At 33.7% G+C, this 23,308-nt stretch overlaps 2 protein-coding genes across 4 annotated transcripts; both read left to right on the top strand.

The window, feature by feature from the left end:
- The first annotated feature begins 3,448 nt into the window (after positions 1-3,448).
- On the top strand, positions 3,449-4,986 carry LOC111411586 (cyclin-dependent kinase inhibitor 7-like). 2 transcript variants are annotated; one of them, XM_023042090.1, is made up of 4 exons: positions 3,449-3,883; positions 4,007-4,056; positions 4,209-4,436; positions 4,612-4,986. In XM_023042090.1, the coding sequence occupies exons 1-4, from the start codon at positions 3,575-3,577 to the stop codon at positions 4,679-4,681; spliced, it is 657 nt and encodes a 218-aa protein (XP_022897858.1). In that variant the 5' UTR covers positions 3,449-3,574; the 3' UTR covers positions 4,682-4,986. The 2 variants fall into 2 exon arrangements, with proteins under 2 accessions (XP_022897858.1, XP_022897859.1); XM_023042091.1 differs by having other exon boundaries at positions 3,451-3,883; positions 4,212-4,436.
- A 4,822-nt stretch (positions 4,987-9,808) lies between these two features.
- LOC111412767 (cyclin-dependent kinase inhibitor 7-like) lies at positions 9,809-11,507 on the top strand. 2 transcript variants are annotated; one of them, XM_023043681.1, is made up of 4 exons: positions 9,809-10,191; positions 10,316-10,365; positions 10,551-10,775; positions 11,202-11,507. In XM_023043681.1, exons 1-4 carry the CDS (start codon positions 9,946-9,948, stop codon positions 11,269-11,271), a joined length of 591 nt encoding a protein of 196 aa, XP_022899449.1. In that variant the 5' UTR covers positions 9,809-9,945; the 3' UTR covers positions 11,272-11,507. The 2 variants fall into 2 exon arrangements, with proteins under 2 accessions (XP_022899449.1, XP_022899448.1); XM_023043680.1 differs by having other exon boundaries at positions 9,811-10,191; positions 10,548-10,775.
- Positions 11,508-23,308: the final 11,801 nt, after the last annotated feature.

The raw sequence follows: 23,308 nt of genomic DNA, 5'->3' as shown, positions 1-23,308 counted from the left end.
AACCAAACACAATGAGATCTATTGGGTGGGAATCGAAATAATTTAATTTTCCGCTGTGCATGTATAAGTAGATTCCCAACAATGTGGCTTAGCGTGCATACATTGGTTACAAAGCTAAAAAAAATTCCCTGAAATTCATTTTCTTTCCACCCAAATTCCACATTTATAATCAAACAGACCCTAATAGTTTGATTGTATGGCTGTCAAGAGTCGTTGATTACGAAGCTAAAAAAAATTACTTATTATTCTTTATCAAAGAAAATTATGTGAAGGTGTGGGTAAGTTGTATTAAGATTTAGGGTTCTATCTTAACAAATCAAAATTTTTAAGAGGAGTAATCTAAAGCTTTATAAGTTAGTCTATATTTTCATCTTTATTTGATGTGAGATTTATCCCTTAACATGTCCCCACAAAATGGTGGCTCGTTTGAGCAAACCAATCTTGAAATCCATATACTTATTTATTGAGTTTTAATAGGATCGAATTATTCATTAGAGTTTAATGGACTCTAATACCATATTAAAACTTGGAGTTCCATCTTAAAAAATCAATCATGTTAGGAGGAGTAGCTCAAAACCTCATAAGTTGGTCTGTATTTTCATATTTAATTGTTGTGGGAATTTTATCGCTTAATATACACTCATAAGATGGTGGCTTATTTGTGCAGACCAATCTTGAAATTCGTATGCTTATTTATTGAGTCTTAATCGAATCGAATCGCTCGTTAGATTTTAATGGGATCTGATACCATGTTAAAACTTGGGACTCCATCTTAAAATATCAACATTGTTAAGAAAAGTAGCACAAAACCTTGTAAATTGGTCTATATTTTCATTTTTATCCGATGTGAAATTTTATCTATTAACATGCACCCATTAGATGGTAGCTCGTTTGAGCAAGTGAATATTAAAATTCGTATACTCATTTATTGAGCTCTTGTGAGCCACATTCTTTCCAAAAAAATACATTTTTAAATAGTATTTTGACATCATTTCAATCACACATTTTTAATAAAATAATATTGCACGTAAATCAAAAAAAATTCTTATTTTTTAACCACATATTTCCCATCAATACACTATTCAAAAATTCATTTTCTTCCCAAAAATGGGGCTCAAACAACGGCTGAGTCTTAATCGAATCGAATCGCTCGTTGGAGTTTAATGTACTCTGATACCATATTAAGACTTATGGTACCATCTTAAAATGTCAATCTTGTTAAGAGGTACAGTCGAAAATCTTATAAATTTATCTATATTTCTATCTTTACTCGATGTGAGAATTTCATCCCTTAATAATTTGGGGACTTTGCCAAACATTAAAATATTTTTTTCTGAAAATATGAAAACAGAACAAATTACGACTATTGATTTATGTTGCACCAATGGTAACAATCCAAATAATCCTCAGAACATCCACATCCCGACACCGCTAAGGAGTCAGGACCGAATCATCTCCCGTAATAAAATTTCCGTCGTCAAATCTATGCATCTTTATATTTCCTATTTTGCCCCTAAGCCCCCTTTTAAGTGCTTGGAAGTATTTTAAAATGATTATAAGTCATGGATTTTACGTGATATGTAGACATATTTGTGTACTAGTTTCTCGTAATATGTAGATAAAAAAAAAATCTAAATTCTAAAATTTTACAACACATGCACTAATTTTAGTATGGCGGATTTGTATGAGAATGACCATAATATTGTGTAAAATTAAAACTCGATTAAAAAAAATCTCTCTCTTCCATTTTTTTTTTTTTATAAGTTGAAGGTCAACTTGACCAGTTCAAGTTAGCTTAAGGTGTCAGATCGAATTTTCCTTGTTTTAATTCGATTTGACAACTATTACAAGAGTGATGTGCTTTTGCTATTTGACATTTTTTCCTTGTTTTAATTTGATTTGACAACCATTACAAGAGTGATGTGTTTTTGCTATTTGACATTTAACATTAAACACTAAATCCCTGTTTGTTTCTTCTTATTTGCTTATTAAAATGAAAAATATGACCGTTATTCATTACATCAAACTACTATACTTAACTTTCTATCTCTTGTGTGAGATCCGTAAATACTATATTTTTCATTCTTATTTTTATATTAATGTGTGCCAAATGAGGCTTAAGTATTTACAACTTTAGGTATATGTGATGCATTCCGCCGATTGACTATAAACTTGATTACTCATATATTGATGTGTCCAATAAGGATCAAAACCCCAAAAAAATAAATAAATAAATGACTTTATTCACTTATCCAATATGGCATTCGGCTCCAACTTTCAGGTTAATTACTAATAAATCTTTCTAGGTTCGGTACTCTATGCTTTGCTTTAGTGTCACTATAGTTTGCGCGTCGAAAAGTTACTCTTTAAGATCTTGATTCGACAAGAGATAGACTCGGCAACTATTTATGGTTTCCTCATGTAAGAACAATGAACACTAACCTCTAATTCGGAAAGGCTCTACAATACGAGAGTTATGTATTTTTGCTATCTAACAGTTAGCTTCAGTGATCAATGAAACTTTGACAAATGGAAATGTTCTATAATATGTTGACTCAATATCGGCATCTCAAATTAGAAGTTTTCTCAATTCCACGAGCATAAATTCAAACACAATATCTTAATGATTTTCGTTACTTTCATAAATATATACGCAATGAGAAAGTGCATATTTAGTATACAATATTAGACAGAGTCAAAAAAACTAAAATCTTGTTCGAAGTCTTATCTTGTCTCGTCTAGTACTATCTACCAATGTTTGACAAAGTTTCTTCGAAGAGGTACATTTTTCATTTTTTTTTATTTTTTATTTTTTGGTCATATAGAAGGAAAATGAATAATAAAATATCTAAAATAATATTGAATTGTAAAGCATTAGGGTCCGTTTGATTGCAAAGGTGAAATTGGGTGGAAAGAAAATGAATTCAGGGAATTGAATTGATGGAAAATTATTTTTCTAAGAATTGTAAATTATTGTGTTTGACCGGTATGTGGAAAATGTTTAAATTAAAGTGTTTTTTTATGTCCGTTTGACTTTGTTTACATGAAAATTGTCAATTAAAGGGATATAATTTACTGATTTTGGGGATGAAATTTGTTTCCATTGCCAAAACAAAAAAATAAAAATTTCAAGAAAATTATCAATCTTTTCTTGTTCGTTTGGCTTTATTTTACATGAAAATTGTTAATTAAAGTAAAATATTTTTTTACAATAATTCTTAGAATTTGTCTTCGTTATCAACAAAAAAAAAAATTTTAAAAATGCTACAGTAACCTAGAATTGCAATACTCACCATATTGGTGAGAATTGCAATTCCTTCATTTGGTGGAATTGGGCTGATGTGGCACAAAACATGGAAATGTAATTTTAGATCATTAAAATGCTATCAAACACCATTAAATTTCAATTCCATTTTCGATGGAATTCCACCACCAATTAAACACTACCTTAGATCTAATTGAGTCAAAGAGGAGGCTTCAACCTTGCCAGCTGCTTTTGAATGAAACTCTACAAGCTCACATTATACACATCAATACATGTATATAAAGCACCAGGCCAGCTATAAATACGTACATGTATATTAGAGAGAGAGAGAGAGAGAGAGAGCGCGCGCGCGCTATATGTGTGTCTAGAGAGATGGGAGAGGACCTCAAGAAACGCAAGAGTGAGAGAGTGATGAAAGCAGAAGCGCAAGCGGAGTTTACGAATGGAAGCTCCGGCAAGAGAAGAAAACTTCAATCCGATTCCGTTCGCTTTGAAAACCATGACGTGAACTTCACTGAGAATTTGGTTTCACCGGAGGATTCTATAACCTCCGACTGCTCTAAGGATCACGAGTCAAACGGCTTCATAAAAGAGAGCCTAAGTTCAACAGATCTGAAGGTGAAAATTCATAATTCAAACTTACTCTATGATATGCGTGTTTACGAAATAGTTTTACGCCGTGTTTTCTTTTTCAAGCTTTATTTGCTAGTTATTTTCTTATGAATTTAATTTTTATTTCAGTCCGTGGAATTTGAAACTGAAATTTCCATATCCATCAACAACGTTTCCAGGTAAATTAATGAAATTAAATTATATTCATTAACTCTTTTAAATTAATTTAATTTACATTTCACCGTTTCATTTTCTGAACCTGATATATGTGTGCGCGCGCGCATGTATCTTCGATTTTATTATTATTTTTTATTATCTTATTTTATTTTAGTAGAAAAACGACGCCAACAAAAGAGCTTTACGGAGACTCCGAAGAATCAGAAATGGAGTCGGAAGAATCAGAAATCGAGTATTCGTCCCAATCAGAGAAAACGCCACCACCACCGGCAAATACTCGCCGGATAATTTCAGTGGCGGAGGAAAAAATGCCATCAGAGGCGGAGCTGGAAGAGTTCTTTGAAGCAGCAGAAAAGTTGCAGCAAAAACGATTTGCTGAAAAGTGAGTACAAAATTGAAAATACAAATAATTACGTTTCTGTGGTGTGTGTGCGCATGATAAGTATCATCACCCCCAAAACGCTCAATTTAGCATTCATGAGCCACTCTTCACGTTACTTAAAATGGAAACAGAGTAATAATTATGATTTGATTGATTGGTTTTGCGTTATTTTCAGGTACAACTATGATATAGTGAAGGACGTTCCTATGGAAGGCAAGTACCAATGGGTTCGTTTGAATCCATGAATGAAAGTGAATACCAAATGAAGCAAAAAGGCATCTTCTCATTTTATATTAATTATTATCATAAACAATTAGCTAGCTGGCTCAATGTATAGCAATTTCCTTATTTATGTTCTCATGGGATAGATAGAAGTCTCAATGATTTGTTCAGATGAAAGTAGTTGCAGTAGTACTTTTTGGGCACTTTCTATCTGGATTTGTGAATGGTATTTTCAAATTTGTGTGCTTCTTCTATAGTACAATGAAGGATTTGAATTCTTATGTGTGTTTTGCTTTTGAAATTGAAAAGGGTGTTTTGTTTGGGCTTATTAGCTTATTTCTGGATGGATGAAAGTTTTGAGTAAGTTTTATAGCCACTTTTTGCATTTATTGGATAATGGATTTGGGAGGAAACCAGTGGAAGAACCTTTTAGCTAGCATGAAGCATATGGGGGTGGAAAACGTGTGAATATATCATATATGTCATATGTATGTACATTGTTGGGATAAAATAAAACTAAATAATTTCTATTTCCCGTGGTTTAACAAAGGCATCATAGGATGGAGAGATGGTGAGTTAGTTTTACCGAATTATGGAAAATCGATCTGTAAGGTTTATAAAAAATAAATATGATCACATGTGCATGACATATTGAACATAAAGTAATGTGCTTTGTCTATTATAGACGTGTAGGTATTGTAGTTTAGTGTCAAATATCGTTATGGAGCTACGTGAAATTGATCTAGATGAGTTGATTGAAACTCGAGAAGTGAATCTCAACGGCATAATTAGTGTCACACCCCCAAATGTTTCATATCGAAGAACAAGTTAAAAATAAGTATTTCATATGGGTATATGACGAGTTGAATTTCGACTCGTGTGACCCATTTATGATATAACCACGTGTAAGATTTTTGGATAAAGAAAATAAATATGATCCGCATGTTTATGGCGTCTTGAACATATAATGATTCTCTTTTTTCTAAAAACTTATACGTGTAGATAATGTGTTTTAGTATTAGATAACATGAGCCAAGTGAATTGATTGTACATATAATAGTTCTGTTTGGTCTAATTAATAACTTACACATGTAAATAATGTGGTTTGTAACTAGATCACGATTAATCAACAAGGGTCTTGCAAATTTTTTACAGACAACTTTGACAGTACAGATTAAACGAAAAGACTAAAATGGGAACACACTAAGCCCTATCCTTAAATTTTAATAATTAATACAATACGTTAGCTTAAAGAAATTATTAAATCCATTATACGTAGACATGTTTTTCTAGCTATTTTAAGTCCACCGTTTAACAGTTTTCCATTTTGAAATATGGGTCGTATAGTTGTTCGCAAGTTCTCCGAGAATCTACCCTTACATTAGAGAAATGTAGTCCAAAAATAAGCTAAAAAAGGCAACGATCACGAATTAGATTTATTAAACTTATTTCATGCGACCATTTTTAACTCACTATTGCGACCTAATCATTTAACAATTTTACTAATTGAAATGTGAGTTACGAAATATACCGTGACCACTCAGGAAATATGTCAAGAACCTTTTCTAATATTTGGGAATTTCGAAATTGACCTACAAACTAGCTTGATAAAATCGATGGCATTTTTATTTTATTTTTTATGTTTGAGGGGGGAGTGGAGTTGGTGGGTTGGACCTCAGCTCTAGATTTGCCCAGATTACATGGAATTGATCTAAACGAGTTGATTTAAACTGAATGTTCACAACATAACTATTGTAAAATTTTCAAGCTTAGCCTAAGGCAGTTCTGCTCAAGAGAAAAAGTTGGCACAACCGTCCACTACACGGTGTGGTTCAGACCTCATGAATATGGTCCATAAGGCTATCTAACCAAATGTGGTTAATTTTAGGCAGTGGAAAAATCAAATAGAAATACACATTGTCATGCATTTTGGGTGTCAAAAAAACTACTCATTGATTTACATGTGCTTGTTCACATTTTGCTAAGTTTTTCCATCTTTATAAATTACAAATACTATAAAAATATATATATGAATATAGAGAAAAGTAAGTATGATAATAATTACATAAAATTTGTTCTTTTATTATGTTGGGTATTGAGACAACTAAGAGGACGGTATATTTAGATAACTATGTAGGTACTAATTACAAAATTTCTTGTTTTATTACGTGAGGTCTGGAGATAGCTAAGAAAACAGGACATTTAAATATCTAGATACTTAATCACAAACTTTATTGTTTTATTATGTGAGGTCTGGAAAAAGCTAAAACGATAACACATTTAAACAACTATCTAGATATTCATCACAAATTTTATTAATTTATGGGATTTTGAGATAGCTAAGAGGACAATACATTTAGACAATTATCTAGGTACTTATCTATGTCTTGTATTCCTTGCACGACTAGATAAATAATAAGTTCTAATGGCCATTAAGTTCTTCTTTTTAATGAATTTCAAATTAGATACATATATAGGATTTATTGCTTAATTTAATAAACATTTGAAACAACAAGATACTCATCAACTATAACATTCAATTTGAACTTTTTAAATTCACAATAAACATGTTGTAATCACTTCGTTAGTTTCTTAATTTAGTGTTATAACATATGTGTTTGAGATATCATTGTTTCCGCTGCATTCGCCTTAGGAATATTTTATCTATAAACGGTCAACATTTAGAATCATAAGCATAGAAAATATATTTACTGATATAGATTTTAATTGAAAATTATGATGTTTTCCAGTAAAAAGAAGATGAAATTGGATTTATCGAGTGCAATTATAACTTGATAGCAGCTTCGAGTTTTATATAAAACTTGTTTTCAATTAATTCAATTTAAGGTAAAAAGGTAGTCTATTTTGTAAACTTAAATATTATAAGTTCATTTTAATTCAAAACTGAAGCACGAGTATAAGTATTGGGGATTTTACATTTTTGTTAAACTATATATTTTTATAGGATTCTATATTCCACATATGGTAAACAATACTTTGGAAAAATTATAAATTCCTTCATATACTAAAAGCAATTTTCTTAGTTAAAATTATTAAATAGAAAATTGATATTAATAAAACCCAATTTTTTTAAAGGAAAATTGCAGCAGCGGACCCTAACCTTTTCATCTTTACAGATTTTACCCTAACTTTTTATTTTGTACCAGCGAATGTTTCTAACCTTTCATGAATATGTACTTGAAGCCCATCTGGATGGAAACCGTACAAAAGACCGTCAGTTGATCGAAAAAATTTCTTGAACTATCTGCTATCGTGACGATTTTAGTGTATGTTGATACCTTTTTGGACTGTTTTATTAGATGTTGATTGCTTAATTTTTTCAGATGAACCTCAGGTGCATATTTGTGAAAGGTTAGGAACCTCTCCTGATACAAAATGAATGTTAGGATAAAATCTGCAAAAATGAGAAGGTTAGGGGCCGCTGCTGCAATTTTCCCTTTTTTAAATGAGAGTTATGTTGGTTGTATCTTGCATGGATTATTTACTCCTTTAACTAGTTACACGTTTGGCTATGCTTAAAATTGTTATCCATTTTGTGGAAAAGTAAGTTAAGCTAATTATAAAAACTAAAATTACGAAATACTTAGAGATGGAAATGGGCTGAGCCACCCATTCACCCATATGCTCGGCTCGTGCTCAAGGGCCAAGCTCAACTCGGCCCATGAGCTCAAATTTTTTTTTTACTCTTTTGTTCCCCCTTTTTTACGAGCCCGTGAGCACTCGTGAAAATTAGGATGGTCGGCGAGCTAAACTAGCGAGCAGGCCCACTCTGCTCATGCTTGGGCTTGTCCAAATACAAGCCCGAGCTACTCTCAAGTTGTCTTTTCAGGAGCCAACAAGCCGCTTGGCTCGATTGCCACCCCTAGACATACTTGATAAGTGTGTTTCGACGCGCTTATTGAGTCCTAAAACTAGTTAATATTGATGAAATGAGCGAATTTTTACTTACAATTGTATAATTACGGTCATTGTAGTCAATAATTTGAAGGATAGCAATGCCAAAAACAAAAACAAAAAAAAGAATAAAAAATGTACAAAAAATAAAATAATGTGCTTTGTCTATTAGAGTAGACGTGTAGATAATGTAGTTTAGTGTCAAATATCGTTATTGAGCTACGTGAAATTGATCTAGATGAGTTGATTGAAACTCGAGAAGTGAATCTCGACAATATAATCAGGGGCAAATCCAGCATTAACGTTTAGCTATAACAATATCAACGGATGGACCATATTGTGTGATTTTGCAGTTGAAAATGATTTTGAGAAAAAAAATAGTTTTGATTTAATGGAAGATAATCGTTTTATTTAAAGAATGATTTTCGTTATTTTAAGTCTAAATTTCTCCTTTAGGGAAAATTATATATACTGAATATATTTAAATAATTCCAAAAATATTCTCCGTGATGTATGGAGGATCCCCTAATTTTAGTTTCATCATAACAATTAATGTGAATTTCTTCTTATAGTTATATGCAATTCTATAAGTATAGAATCTTTCTTTTTATTTATTAAAAGAATATTAATTTTCATTAATTCGTTTAAACTTTGAATATGCTCGTTCATTAATAAAATTTATTACCATCATTAACATGCCAAAGAATTGAACCCAACTTTTTTCTTCTCTGTGTTCGTAATTTAGGGTTCGTTTGATTGCAACGAATTTCATGGAAAATCTCACATCTTAGGAATTCGTTTTTCTACTTTGGCTGTTTAATATTAAAGTGGAAATGGAGTTCGAATTCCAAGTTTCAAACATTTAAAGCATATTTTTGACCAATTCCATGAAAATCAAATTCCTATAGTTTTGGTGATTTTTTCTTTTAAAGAATGATTTTCATTATTTTCATAAATATATACATAATGACAAAGTGCATATTTAGTATACAATATTAGACAGAGTCGAAGAAACTAAAATCTTGTTCGAAGTCTTGTCCAGTCTCGTCTAGTACTATCTACCAATATTTGACAAAGTTTCTTCGATGAGGTACGTTCTACAATTTTTTATATTTTTTTATTTTGGTCATATAAAAGGAAAATGAATAATAAAATATCTAAAATAATATTGAATTGTAACGCATTTAGAGTTAATTAAGTCAGAGAGGAGGCTTCAACCTCGCCGGTTGCGTTTGAATCAAACCCTACAGAGCTCACATTATACACACCAATACATGTATATAAAGCACCAGGCCAGCTATAAATACGTACATGCATATTAGAGAGTGAGAGAGAGAGAGAGAGCGCGCGCGCTATATGTGTGTCTAGAGAGATGGGAGAGGACCTCAAGAAATGCAAGAGTGAGAGAGTGATGAAAGGAGAAGCGCAGGCGGAGTTTACGAATGGAAGCTCCGGCAAGAGAAGAAAACTTCAATCCGATTCCGATCTCTTTGAAAACCATGACGTGAACTTCACTGAGAATTTGGTGTCACCGGAGAATTCTATAACCTCCGACTGCTCTAAGGATCACGAGTCAAACGGCTTCATAAAAGAGAACCTAAGTTCAACAGATCTGAAGGTGAAAATTCATAATTCAAACTTACTCAATGATATATCGTGTTTAAGAAATAGTTTTACGCCGTGTTTTCTATTTCAAGCTTAATTTGCTGGTTATTTTCTTATGAATTTAATTTTTATTTCAGTCCGTGGAATTTGAAACTGAAATTTCCATATCCACCAACAACGTTTCCAGGTAAATTAATGAAATTAAATTATATTCATTAACTCTTTTAAATTAATTTAATTTACTTTTCACCGTTTCATTTTCTGAACCAGATATATACATGCATGTGTGTGTGTGTGCATGTATCTTCGATTTTTTTTTTTCTTTTGACCGTTTTATTATTTTTTTATTATTATCTTATTTTATTTTAGTAGAAAAACGTCGCCAACAAAAGAGCTTTACGGAGACTCCGAAGAATCAGAAATGAGGTCGGAAGAATCAGAAATCGAGTATTCGTCCCAATCAGAGAAAACGCCACCACCACCGGCAAATACTCGCCGGATAATTTCAGTGGCGGAGGAAAAAATGCCATCAGAGGCGGAGCTGGAAGAGTTCTTTGAAGCAGAAGAAAAGTTGCAGCAAAAACGATTTGCTGAAAAGTGAGTACAAAATTGAAAATACAAATAATTACGTTTCTGTGGTGTGTGTGCGCATGATAAAAATCGTCACCCCCAAAACGCTCAATTTAGCATTCATGAGCCACTCTTCACGTTACTTAAAATTGAAACAGCCGCCAGGACGCATCTTCAAGTGGTAAAAGGGGAGGGTGGAGAAATTCAACTTTGCTTGAAGTTGTCACGTCAAGGGTTCGAATCCTGAAATATGGATTTGGCTCTTGGGTAAGTGCAAGTGTACAAGCAGCCTTCCACCCTATACCCTTGAAGGCATAACCTGCGATTTACCTCTCTCACGATACTTCAGGGCAAGGGCAGTTGAGGACCCTTAAGGTTGGGGTTCAACCTTTTTTTAAAATTGAAACAGAGTAATAATTTTGATTTAATTGATTGATTTTGCGTTATTTTCAGGTACAACTATGATATAGTGAAGGACGTTCCTATGGAAGGCAAGTACCAATGGGTTCGTTTGAAGCCATGAATGAAAGTGAACACCAAATGAAGCAAAAAGGCATCTTCTCATTTTATATTAATTATTATCATAAACAATAAGCTAGCTGGCTATATGTATAGCAAGTTCCTTATTTAAGTTTCTCATGAGCTAGAAGTCTCAATAATTTGTTCAGATGAAAGTGGTTGCAGTAGTACTTTTTGGGCACTTTCTATCTGGATTTGTGAATGGTATTTTCAAATTTCTGTGCTTCTTCTATAGTACAATGAAGGGTTTGAATTTTTATGCGTTTTGCTTTGAAATTGAAAAGGGTGTTTTGTTTGGGCTTATTTTATCATTTTTTCTGGATGGATGCAAGTTTCGAGTAAGTTTCGTAGCCACCTTTTGCATTTATTGGATATTGGATTTGGAAGGAAACCAGTGGAAGAGCCTTTTAGCTAGCATGAAGTATATGAGGTGGAAAACGTGTGAATATATCATATATGTCATATGTTTGTATATTGTTGGGATAAAATAAAACTAAATAATTTCTATTTCCCGTGGTTTAACAAAGCATCATAGGATGGAGATATGGTGAGTTTTAAGCGTTACCAAATTATGGAAAATCGATATGTAAGGTATATAAAAAATAAATATGATTTACACGTGTATAACATGTTGAACATAAAGTAATGTGCTTTGTCTATTAGAGTAGATGTGTAGATAATGTAGTTTAGTGTCAAATACCATTATAGAGTTACGTGAAATTGAGTTAGATGAGTTGATTATATCTCAAGAAGTGAACGTCGACAGCATAATTAGTGTCACACCCCAAGTTTTTCATATCGAAGAACAAGTTAAAAATAAGTAATTCATATGGGTATATGANGCTCAATAACCAAAAATTATACCACGTAACAAATTTATATAGAGTTATATCTCCAAGGACAAGACCTATAGGAAGTAGTTGACGGGATGACACGATATCGCTAGACAAAACCATGGCTCTGTAAAAGTAGATAATGAAAGCGAACACGACTATATATGTTATAAAGACAACAATTGAAAAAAAATTGTTAGAGCATGTAAAGGATACGAACACATTAAGAGAATTTTGCCCGCACTGAATAATAATTCTAACTCCACCCCTAGGTATATGACGAGTTTAAGTTTGACTCGTGTGAGCCATTTATGATATACCCACGTGTAAGGTTTTTTTTGATGAAGAAAATAAATATGATCTGCATGTTTATGGCGTCTTTAACATATAATGATTCTCATTTTTCTAAAAGCTTACACGTGTAGTTAATGTGTTTTAGTGTTACATAACATGAGCTATGTGAATTGATTGAACATATAATGGTTCTGTTTTGTCTAATTAATAACTTACATGTGTAAATAATGTGATTTATAATTAGATAAAATAACAGAGCTACATGTAGGGCAGAACCACGATTGATTAACAAGGGTCTTGCAAATTTTTTTGTACACGACTTTGGCAGTACAAATTAAACGAAAAGACGAAAATGGGAACACATTAACCCTTGTCCTTAAATTTTTGTAATTAATACAATATGTTTGCTTAAAGAAATTATTAAATCCATTTCACATAGACATGTTTTTCTAGCTATTTTAAGTTCGCCATTTAACGAATTTTCATTTTGAAGTATGGATCGTATAGTTGTTTGCAAGTTCTGCAAAAGGATATCGAAAAATTAAGGTAATAAAGGCCACGGCCATTAATTAGATTTATTCAACTCATTTCATGAAATCATTTTTAAATCACGATTGCTACCGGATCGTTTAATGAATTTGCTAATTGAAATGTGCGTTACGAAATATTCCCTGAGCACTCAGGAAATATGTCAAGAACCTTTTCTAATATTCGGGAATTCCGAAATTGACCTACAAACTAGCTTGATAAAATAGATGGCAAATTTTAGGGAAAATTATGTGCAAACTTGGAATTAAAGATCAGTTTTCAAAGAGAAGGGGATTAAGCTTAACTTTTAGTTCTCAAATGTTAATTACACATTATTATTTTTATATTATATTAAACTAATATTACACCAATAATTCAACCCATTCAATCCCTAACCTTTACCCACACCGACATTGCATCTTTCTCTCTCTATATGTATTGTTTTCCCCTTCTCTCTCTCTCGCTATAGACTCTTTCTCTCTCTACATGTCTCATTCTCTCTCTCTCTCTTACTATATACATTTTGTATATCTATCACCACTCCACTCTGGCAGCCACCCAACTCGACGACGATGTGTGAGCCGCTACGGTGACACGCAATACACAGTGAGGCGTTCGATGCTCCTCTGATGTTGGACCCATTTGATGCACCTCTAGCATGGCACTACCACCGGCCGTGTCCACCACGTGCGGCGAAGCAATGTCCAAGGGCTCAGTGTGCTCGCTATACCCACTCAACCATCTCATCCCAACTGTCACACTTACTCAACATCCATGGGCTTAGTGGATCTGAAATTTCCTCCGATCCGTCGCTGTGGAGGTTCTTGCGGCGTTGTAATCCTCAGCAAAAGTTTCTTTGGTGATTTTGCAGTGATTTTATGTGATTTTTGTGGTGCTTTTGCTGCATTTTTTTTTGTTATGGTTTTTGAGGTGCTGGCCGTGGTAGTGTGATGTGGTGGCGACAACGGGTTTATCGATTTTTTTGGTGGTGTCATGTCGATGGTGGTGTGGTGTAGTTGGAGATAGAGGAGATGGTGGTGGTGTGCTGTGAGTGCTTTGTGCAGTGGTGTTGTGGCAATTTTTCTAGTATTGTGGTGGTGGTAATTATGGGAGACAGTGGTATAGATGCAGTGGTGCTCATGGTGGTGTTGGGGGTGCAATGATTTTCTGATCTGTTGTTCTTTGGTGGTGATGGTGGAGTGTGACTCGATATTCATTTGGTCACAGACTGTCACTTTGAATATAATTTTGATCACAGTTTGTTATACCGAAGGCAAAATTAGTCAGAGTTAATCACATATATGTGGTGTGTGCAGAGTTGTTTGTGGTGACTCTATACGACCAAGTATGTATTTTTTGTGATTGTTTGTGACCAATTTTATATTTATTGTTACTAGTTGTGACTTGAGATTGGCATAGTCACAGATAATCACACTAAATACAAATTTGATCACAAATAGTCACATATCACACAAGTATGGTCACAAATGTCACAGGTGCAAATCTGATCACTTACAACTCACCATTATGACCACCATAGTTTTTTGGAGATTTTTCAACAGTGGGATATAGAGAGAGAAATTGTTTTCAAAATTTGGAGATTTTTCTATTAGCGAGCCGGAGCAGTGCCTGGAATAGTTACCAAAGTAGGCGTTGGAGTGATCATTGGAGCAATTTGCTAGAGTGATCGTCGGAGCAGTTTGCCGGGGTGATCGCCAGAATAGTTGCCGAAGCAGCCACCGGAGTGATTGCCGGAGCCATTGTCGAAGTGGTCGCCGAAGATGATAGCCATCTCTAGTGGAGGAGTGGAGGAAAAGTGGTGTAATGGGGTGATAGGATGAGGTGGATAGCATGGGTGGAAATAATTAATGGATATTATATTATAATTTAATATTTAATAAATTTATTTATCACCTGATGTTTGAAATATTTGATTGAGTTTGTTATTTATGAAATGTGATATTTAAAATTATGAGTTATGTGGTCTTCCCCAAATTTTATTTTATTTTTTTCCAAGGGAGGAGTGGATTTGGTGGGCTGAAGCTCAGCCCTAGATTGGCCGAGATTACATGGAATTAATCTAAACAAGTTAATTTAAACTGAATGCCAACAACATAACTATTGTCAAATTTTCAAGCTTAGCCGAAGGCACTTCTGCTCAAGAGAAAAAGTTGGCACAACCGTCCACTAAACGGTGTGGTTCGGACCTCATGAATATGGTCCATAAAGCTATGTAACTAAATGTGGTTAATTTTAGGCAGTGGACATTTTGCTAGGTTTTTCCACCTTTGTAAAGTACAAATACCAGAGAGAGAGAGAGAGAAGCGAGTGTGATAATTATTACATAAAATTTGTTGTTTTATTGCGTTGGGTATTGAGACAACTAAGAGGACGGTATATGTAGATAACTATATAGGTGCCTATTACGAAATTTATTGTATTATTATGTGGGGTCTGGAGACAGTTAAGAGAATGGTACATTTAAAAATCTAGATATTTATCACAAAATTTATTGTTTTATTATGTGGAGTCCAGAGATAGCTAAGACGATAATACATTTAAACAACTATCCATATACTTATCACAAAATTTATTAATTTACGGGTTTTGGAGACAGCTAAGAGGACAACATATTTAGACAATTATCTAGGTACTTATCTATATCTTGTATTCCTTGCATGGTTAGATAAATAATAAATTCTAACGGGCATTAATGAGTTAAGTGTTTTTTTTTTTTTTAATAATTTTTAAATTGAATACATATATATGATTTGCTGCTTAATTTAATAAACATTTGAAAAAACAAGGTACTTATCAACTATAACATTCAATTTGAACCTTTTAATTTCACGCTAAACATGTTATAATCTCTTCATTTGGTTTCTTAACCGTTTGACCCTCATTAATTTTCAGTACATTAAATTTCATTCTTATATCTTCTATTTTCAATCACACAATCTTCCATAAAATAGTATTACACGTAAATCGAAAAGTTTTTATTTCTTTCCAACCAGTATTTTTTTTTTAAAAAAAAACACTATTTCTGGACTTAGTGTTATTACATGCTTGTTTGAAATATCATTGTTTCCGCTCCATTCGCCTTAGGAATATTTTATCTATAAACGGTCAACATTTAGAATCATAAGCATGGTAAATATATTTACTGATATAGATTTTAATTGACAATTATGATGTTTTCCCAGTAAAAAGAAAATTAAATTGGATTTATCGAGTATAATTATAACCTGATGGCAGCTTCGAATTTTATATAAAACTTGTTTTCAGTTAATTCAATTTAAGGTAACAAGGTAGTCTATTTTGAAAACTTAAATATTATAAGTTCATTTTAATTCAAAACTGAAGCACGAGTACAAGTCTTGGGGATTTTACCTTTTTTGTTAATCTATATTTTTGTACACCACATATGGTAAACAATACTGTGGAAAAATTATAAATTACTTCATATGCTAAAAGCAATTTTCTTAGTTAATATTATTAAATATAAAACTGATATTAATAAAACCCAATTTTTCTAAATGAGAGTTATGTTGCTCATATCTTACATGGATTAATTATTCGTTTAACTAATTACATGTTTGGCTATGCTTAAAAATGTTTTCCCTTTTTGGAAAAGTAAGTTAAGCTAATTATAAAAATTATAATTATGAAAACTTGATAAGTGTGCTTCGACAGCCTAATTGAGACATAAAATTAGTTAATATTGATGAGATGCGGGAATTGTTACCTACAATTGTATAATTACTGTCATTGTAGGCAAAAATTTGGGGACTAAAGTGTACAAGTTCTTAAAGTTGAAGGGCTTTGTGGATGCAAATTATCAATGTCATGATTGAAATAAAAGTCAAAATATGGGGATATTGATATACGAGATCGAAGTTAAGGGACCTATCATGCAAATACTGTATGACTTTAAGGAGAAAATCGGGGCAGCACATCATGGGCCGAGGGCACGTAGACCAAGCTACGTGCACGTGAGAGTGTCCAACTCAAAGTCGGAATGCCTTTTTTGGCCTTTGAGCTAGGCCACGTGCATACAAGGAAATGCCCTCGCGCCCGTGGTGTTGTTAGGGCATCAATTGTTTTCCCCATTTTCTAAATTTGGGGTTGTCTTTTGGGACATTTTGAGGCTTTTTCAATACAAGTAATTAGTATAAAACGTTCTTACTTTTCAATGTTATTTTGTAAAACGTTCATATCTTTCATTTTTTGACTCCTTTACCCTTACTTTCACATTTTATTGTGGAAGTAATAATTTTCTTCAAATTTCTCGTATAAAATGACAAATATATCCGTATTTAAATAAAACAATAAAAAAAAGGTTAAAGAATAAATTACAATTATACTCCCAAACTTTTTAAAAAGTGCAAATGAGTCCAAATAAATTATTAAAAGAGTAATTCCTACCTTTCATTTTTTAATATTTTCACCATTATTTCATATTTCATTGCGAAAATGTTACTTTCATCCATTTTCACAATTAAAAACTGCAAATGACGAATATACACTCTTCTTTAAATAAAGAACAAATTGCAACTATGTTTCCAAAATTTCAAAAAAGTACAAATAAATTTCAAATAAATAATTAAAAAAAGGTTCTTTTTTAATTATTTATTTGTATTTTTCTAAAAAATTGGGAGTATAGTTGTAATTTATTTTTTATTTTTCTTCTGTATTTTTATTTATTTAAAGAGGAAGGGGTATTTGTTATTTTACAGTTTTTAATTGAGAAAATTGATGAAAATAATGAATTTTGCAATGAAATATAAAAATAAGGGTGAAAATATCAAAAAATGAATGATATGGACGTTTTACACAATGATAATGAAAGGTAAGAATGTTTTGTACTAATTATTCTTTTAATAATTTATTTGAACTTATTTGCACTTATTAGAAAAGTTTAGGAGTATGATTGTAATTTATTCTTTAACTTTTCTTTTCTTTTTTATGGATTTATTTAAATGTGGGGAGTATATTTGTCATTTTACACGAGAAATGTGACGAAAAGGATGATTTCCACAATAAAAGGTAAATGTAAGGGTAAAAATGTCAAAAAATGAAAGGTTTGGATGTTTTATACAATAACATTGAAAGGTAATGACGTTTTGTGCTAAGTACTCTTTTTAGGGCACATCTTTTAGGGTTTTTAAAGGCCCATATCTCATATTCATGAGAAGGAATTTTTTATAGCACGGGAGGCAAGAACTAGCGTACAAGGAAAAAGGAAGTTGAGAGTAAAAACACGAAAAAAATGAAGAGGTTTGGGGGAAAAATCAAAACAAAGTCAATCTTCATTTCAATTATCTAAGCAGGGGAGGGGTTCTACATTTTGTCTTGTATTTTTATCCATTATTTTCTCTAACTTGTAATGTATTTCTTTAACTTTCTCCGTTAATTTATCATTTGTATACAAGGTAACTTCTTGATGTTGGGATGATTGATATAGATTAACATAGCTTGATTAATTTTAATATTTACTCTTTAATGTTAAAATTCAGCATTTGTTTGGTTTCGATTAAATTATAATTCATTTTTCTCTCTCTTTTTATCAACAACACATTCTTTAATAAAATCATATTATAGATAAACCAAAAACTTTTCTTTTATTTTTAACCACACATTCTCAAAATTGACACTTATTTTAATGTGTATATACTATTATATTTAATATTTTTTCATTTATTTGGTCAATAAATGATTGTGTTGAGCGATTTGTACAATTATTGAAGGATTATTGTGCATTTTAGATTAATTAGTAAATGCTCTATGTTCTTGAAGGAGATAGAGATATACTTCTAATCCCGATTGCCCATTGAGTTATTTTCACTAAAAATCAATGCAATTTATAAGTTTTAATTGATAAAGATATAGTAGGTTAAACCAATAGATTATAACTAATTACACTCGAAAAAAGTAATTAGTTAAAACAGAAAAATCAGATTTAACATAATATAGTTGAGTAATTTGCTTCCCTACTTGCTAAAAAATTAATTAAGCGATGATTAAGTAATATTATGAATTCCAACTACTTTATCTTTTCAATTTTCCTCAATTTTTAGATTTGTTCTTTTTGTTATTTGTTTCACGCGGGTTAGTAGCTAACAATTAAAAAGGGATCAGACGATTGTGTAAGGGACAAACCTTTTGAGACAAAGTCCCAAAAAGGAGCATTTTTATTGGCGATGACTTTACAATTGGAAAATAAAAACAGAATGCCTCCAAAGGGCGCAAGCACACAAGTTACTGTAAAAGAAGTGTTTAAATCTAAACTAAGAAATTGAAAGTTACATATTCTCTGTTTGAGAGTGTTTGATTCGGGATCTTTTACTCTATGTCTTTTCTTCCTTTTATACTCCCTGGGTGATTTATTCATGATCAACTGCTTAAGAAACTGCTTGATCACTCTATAACTGCCCACTTTCCTTGTAGTGGCCAACTTGTCATGAAACTGCCTTTTCTAACTGCTGTCACTACTTTTGTCATTCAATCGTCTTCAATTGAATTTCTTGAATCGTGGAACGTGATAGGACTACCCAATAACTGCTTCATTAACTGCACTTTTGGGTAACCATAACTTCTTATGTTTGCTAAAATATTGGGCAACTTGAATATTTGGACGAGAGCAGAATCACAGCTCTGGGCGACTGCATGGCAATTCATTCGCTCAAATCTTGGACGACTTGTAACATTGGGCGATGGTATTTCCGTGTTCATGGGCTTCCTTATTTGGGTCTTTATCCTGCATTGCCTGACTGGGTCGTTCTTTGGGCTATTTGATTTTGGGGATCTTCCAATTGGGCTTCATTCCTTGGGCTATTCGAGTTGGGCTGAACTTTTTGTGTGTCAACAATTACCCCCCAATATGGCAGAATTAATATCAATTATTAATTTCTACCATATTCACTTTGTGTTTCTCAACAACATTCGAAATTTTCAAGAATTTCAATCATTGTTTTCTTCCATAGTCTGAAAAGGTACGACGTTTGCAAACCCCTATAACCCCCAAATACGTATTTCATCGCACCATTAAATCATGCCTCATTTTTTCGCGCCTCTCTCGCAATATTACTGTTCATCTCCTTGCTTCTCTGCTACGTAACTCTGCAAAACTCTATTTCGTCCCTAATGGCTACTTCACAATCTCAGTCTAGTGACTCCTTCAGTTTCGAAGGCTTTCAGAAACTCCTTACTCGGCCATATGTAATTCCGAACTTTCTTGCACCAGCCAATGTCGAACTCAATGAGCTCTATCTAGGTCCTTCATTCAACAATGCCGAGGCCATCGAACAAGTGGCGGTCGGTCAGCTATTCCCTTGTACTCATGGCCCTCCGTTTCTAAATTATTTGCCGCTGGGGCCACTTCATGAAAGAGGTATTCGTATTTGGCCTAAATCTAATGTCTTTTTCGTAGATGGCATGCTCGCATTGTGGACCATGGTCCTACTAAGGCAATTTTTGATAATGTTATGATTTCTGATTTGTTAGAAATCTCTCTTCAATCCCCTATTTTTGACCAGTATTTTTTCCAATCGCTTTAAGTTTTTTGGTCTTCTGAGTATAATACTTTTGTTTTTCCTCTCGGTCCCATGTCCATTACCTTAAGGGATATTGGGGCCCTAGTAAATCTGCCACCTTTGGGCGATACCATTTTCCCTGATATCCTGATTTCTGGTGCCGCCCCAAAATTTGGTAAAGGCCTCACCGATTCTTATTCAAGTCTGCAAATCCTTCATAACCACTCGAGCGCTGAGCCTTCCCATACTGAGCGAGTGGCCTTTCTTCTGATTTAGCTTTGTAAATACATTTTGTATGTGCCAAGTATAAAGCCCTCCCTGAGCTATTTGCCCATAGCGCACGAATTGACGGGTGGTAGGCCTCTGAATTTATGTTCTTTCTTTTTAGCTGCCCTCTATAGAGGCATGGCTTCTCTTCAATCCCAATTGAAGAATGGTGCATCTCCCACTGGCAGTGGATCTCTTTGGTTCGCTCAAATGTGATTGAGAGTTTATTTTCCATCGCTTGGTGCTCCATCTTTTTCCAGCCCTTCTGCTAGCTGCTACGGGCTAGCCATTGAGCCTCTGACTCTTGTAAATATGTCCAGAAGGGACATTTTTTATTCTTTTATACTTTGGATTCAATCCCTTCCTTCTTTCCTTTTCCTTCACTTTGTTTAGTGTAGTGGAAACCTTCAATATTGGCAATTTTCTTTGTAGGATGCTGATAAAATTGTGCGTTCCATTCAAGACTTGTTCGCTTCCTGGGGGCAAGTCAAAATATCTCGCCCTGCTTCAATCAGTTGTCCTTCTGCTTCTTCAAAGGACGATATGAAGTTCCTCAAGCAGTCAATATTTGAGTATATGTCCTTCATGGCTATGGACATTGGTAAGGCTAGTGCTGTCAGGCATAAGGATAAGCTTGAGCATTTGAATGCGAAATTGGAGCAAGCACTGACACTTCCGTCGCTCAATCTTTCTGCTGATTTTAAAGCGACGCTGAAAGTTATCCATTCTGAAGTCCTCTCCTTGCTGGCCAAGAATGTTGAATTGAAGGCCAAAAGTACTCAATATCTTCGCACCGTGCCGTATCTGAAAAAGAGTCTTTGCATTTGGAGATCAACAAAGCTGAGAACGAGTTGAGAGAAATCTCTTCCGAAAGTCATGATTGAAAACTCTTTGATGACTAGTTTGACTGCTCAGATAAAGGAGCTTCAAGCCAAGATGGACGACTGCAAGGCGAGAATGGCTGCTAAAAAGTGTAATGCCTCCCAAGGAATTGAGCGAGCTAAGTCTTTGGTCGAGCAGTACAAGAAGTTGGAAGTTGGTGATGATGTTGTGGCTGAATTGAACATCACTTCTTCTCGACGGAACGAAGACTGGAGGAAGCTTAGGGAAAGAATTCGCTCGGTATGGGGCGAATTGTAATTAGGACGTATATTGCCTTAACTTTTCTTTTTGTAATTTCGTATTTGACTTTCCCTTTGTAATCTTGTACTGATATAACAGAAGGCTCAGTAACTCTGCCTGGGGTGGGGGTACCTATTATTCGTCGGCGGTCCGGCGCACCCCTACTATACAGAGCCGTCCCCCAACTCACTTAAACTTAAAGGATGCTGATTAATTTCGAAGGCAATTTTTTCTAAATCTTAATCTTTTAATCGTCAATCGTTCAGGCATTTAACTGCTTTATGTTAAAAATTTTGCACATTTTCTTTTGATATTTTTGCCCGATTTTGGGCCATTTAATCCCATTTACTAGACACGAATATGGCTGCTCCTATTTCGTCTTTTCACCTTCACCCCTTATAAATGCACATCACATTCTGTCTTTTCACCTTCACCCCCTATAAATGCATGTATACTTTATACTCTCCATCTTCATTTCCATTTTCTTCTTCAAAAAACCAATTTACTGCCATTTGCTTGGCATTTTTTACTATCAATCAAAAGCTTTCGTTCTCCATGGAAATGGATCATCTGATCCGCCCACTTAGCCATCTTTCTTGATGCCACCTTTGATATGGGAGATATAGGAAATATCCTTTGGCCGGCTGCGAAGTTCTTTCCATCGTCTCCGTTCTTACAAGGAGTTCAATCAGAAGGCAATTTTTAGGGTGCTTGCAAGCCACCTTACGTGCTGAGAGTCCTTCTCAGCCTCCTTGCTTGTCGTTGCAGCGATGCATTTAGGAAGGCGATGTGAAGGCGCTTCATCTTCCTTTCTGCTTGCTGAGAGTGCTTCTCAGCCTCTCTATTTGCCTTTGCAGCAGTGCGATCAGGACGGCGATCAAGGCCAGTACACCTTCTTACTCGGCGATTGATCGGGAGATTAGTTTGCTCTCAATCCTAGTTTATAGAGCATTTAGCATCTTGTATTTCGCAGTTTTGTAATGAACATTTGATAATAAAGGAATTTATTTGAACGTATTTTGTTTTGATCCTTTTTATTCTATGATTGTTCAATGCGATTTGGTTACGCTTTTATTTGTTCGCTTTCCCATAAGGAAGGAACATACTTTTTCAAATATTTGCCATTAATGAACCTCATGTGTTTGGTGCTGTCTAAATCTTCCAAATGATAGGCTTCATTAGGCAATACATTATTCACTTTATATGGTCATTCCCAATTGAGCGACCATTTGCCATACTTTGGATTTTTGCTATCCAAAGGGAGTACTGTCTTCCAAACCAGTTCGCCCAGGCTAAACGACTTGGCTATAACTTTTTTATTATAAAACTTGGCCATTCTTCATTTTTGAACTTGCAATCTATTTAGGACGTCTAACTTTAATTCGTCCAACTCTAATAAGTTTTGAACTAGTGATTCGGTATACTCATCATCACTTAATTTATGTTGCAAACACACTCTGATCGA

This window comes from Olea europaea, chromosome 16 (genome assembly GCF_002742605.1).
Source record: "Olea europaea var. sylvestris chromosome 16, O_europaea_v1, whole genome shotgun sequence".
In the NCBI taxonomy this organism is placed as follows: Eukaryota; Viridiplantae; Streptophyta; class Magnoliopsida; order Lamiales; family Oleaceae; genus Olea; species Olea europaea.
The sequence above is the reverse complement of the archived record's forward strand: the minus strand, read 5'-3'. Positions and strand labels throughout refer to the sequence as shown.

Excerpts from the sequence above, each read along its gene's own strand:
- LOC111412767 (XM_023043680.1), top strand. The coding sequence starts at position 9,946 with ATGGGAGAGGACCTCAAGAAATGCAAGAGTGAGAGAGTGATGAAAGGA. Across the intron at positions 10,192-10,315 it reads TAAGTTCAACAGATCTGAAG|TCCGTGGAATTTGAAACTGA; the intron begins GTGAAAATTCAT and ends TTTTTATTTCAG. Across the intron at positions 10,366-10,547 it reads TCCACCAACAACGTTTCCAG|TAGAAAAACGTCGCCAACAA; the intron begins GTAAATTAATGA and ends ATTTTATTTTAG.
- LOC111411586 (XM_023042090.1), top strand. The coding sequence starts at position 3,575 with ATGTATATTAGAGAGAGAGAGAGAGAGAGAGAGCGCGCGCGCGCTATA. Across the intron at positions 4,057-4,208 it reads TCCATCAACAACGTTTCCAG|TAGAAAAACGACGCCAACAA; the intron begins GTAAATTAATGA and ends ATTTTATTTTAG. Across the intron at positions 4,437-4,611 it reads CAAAAACGATTTGCTGAAAA|GTACAACTATGATATAGTGA; the intron begins GTGAGTACAAAA and ends CGTTATTTTCAG.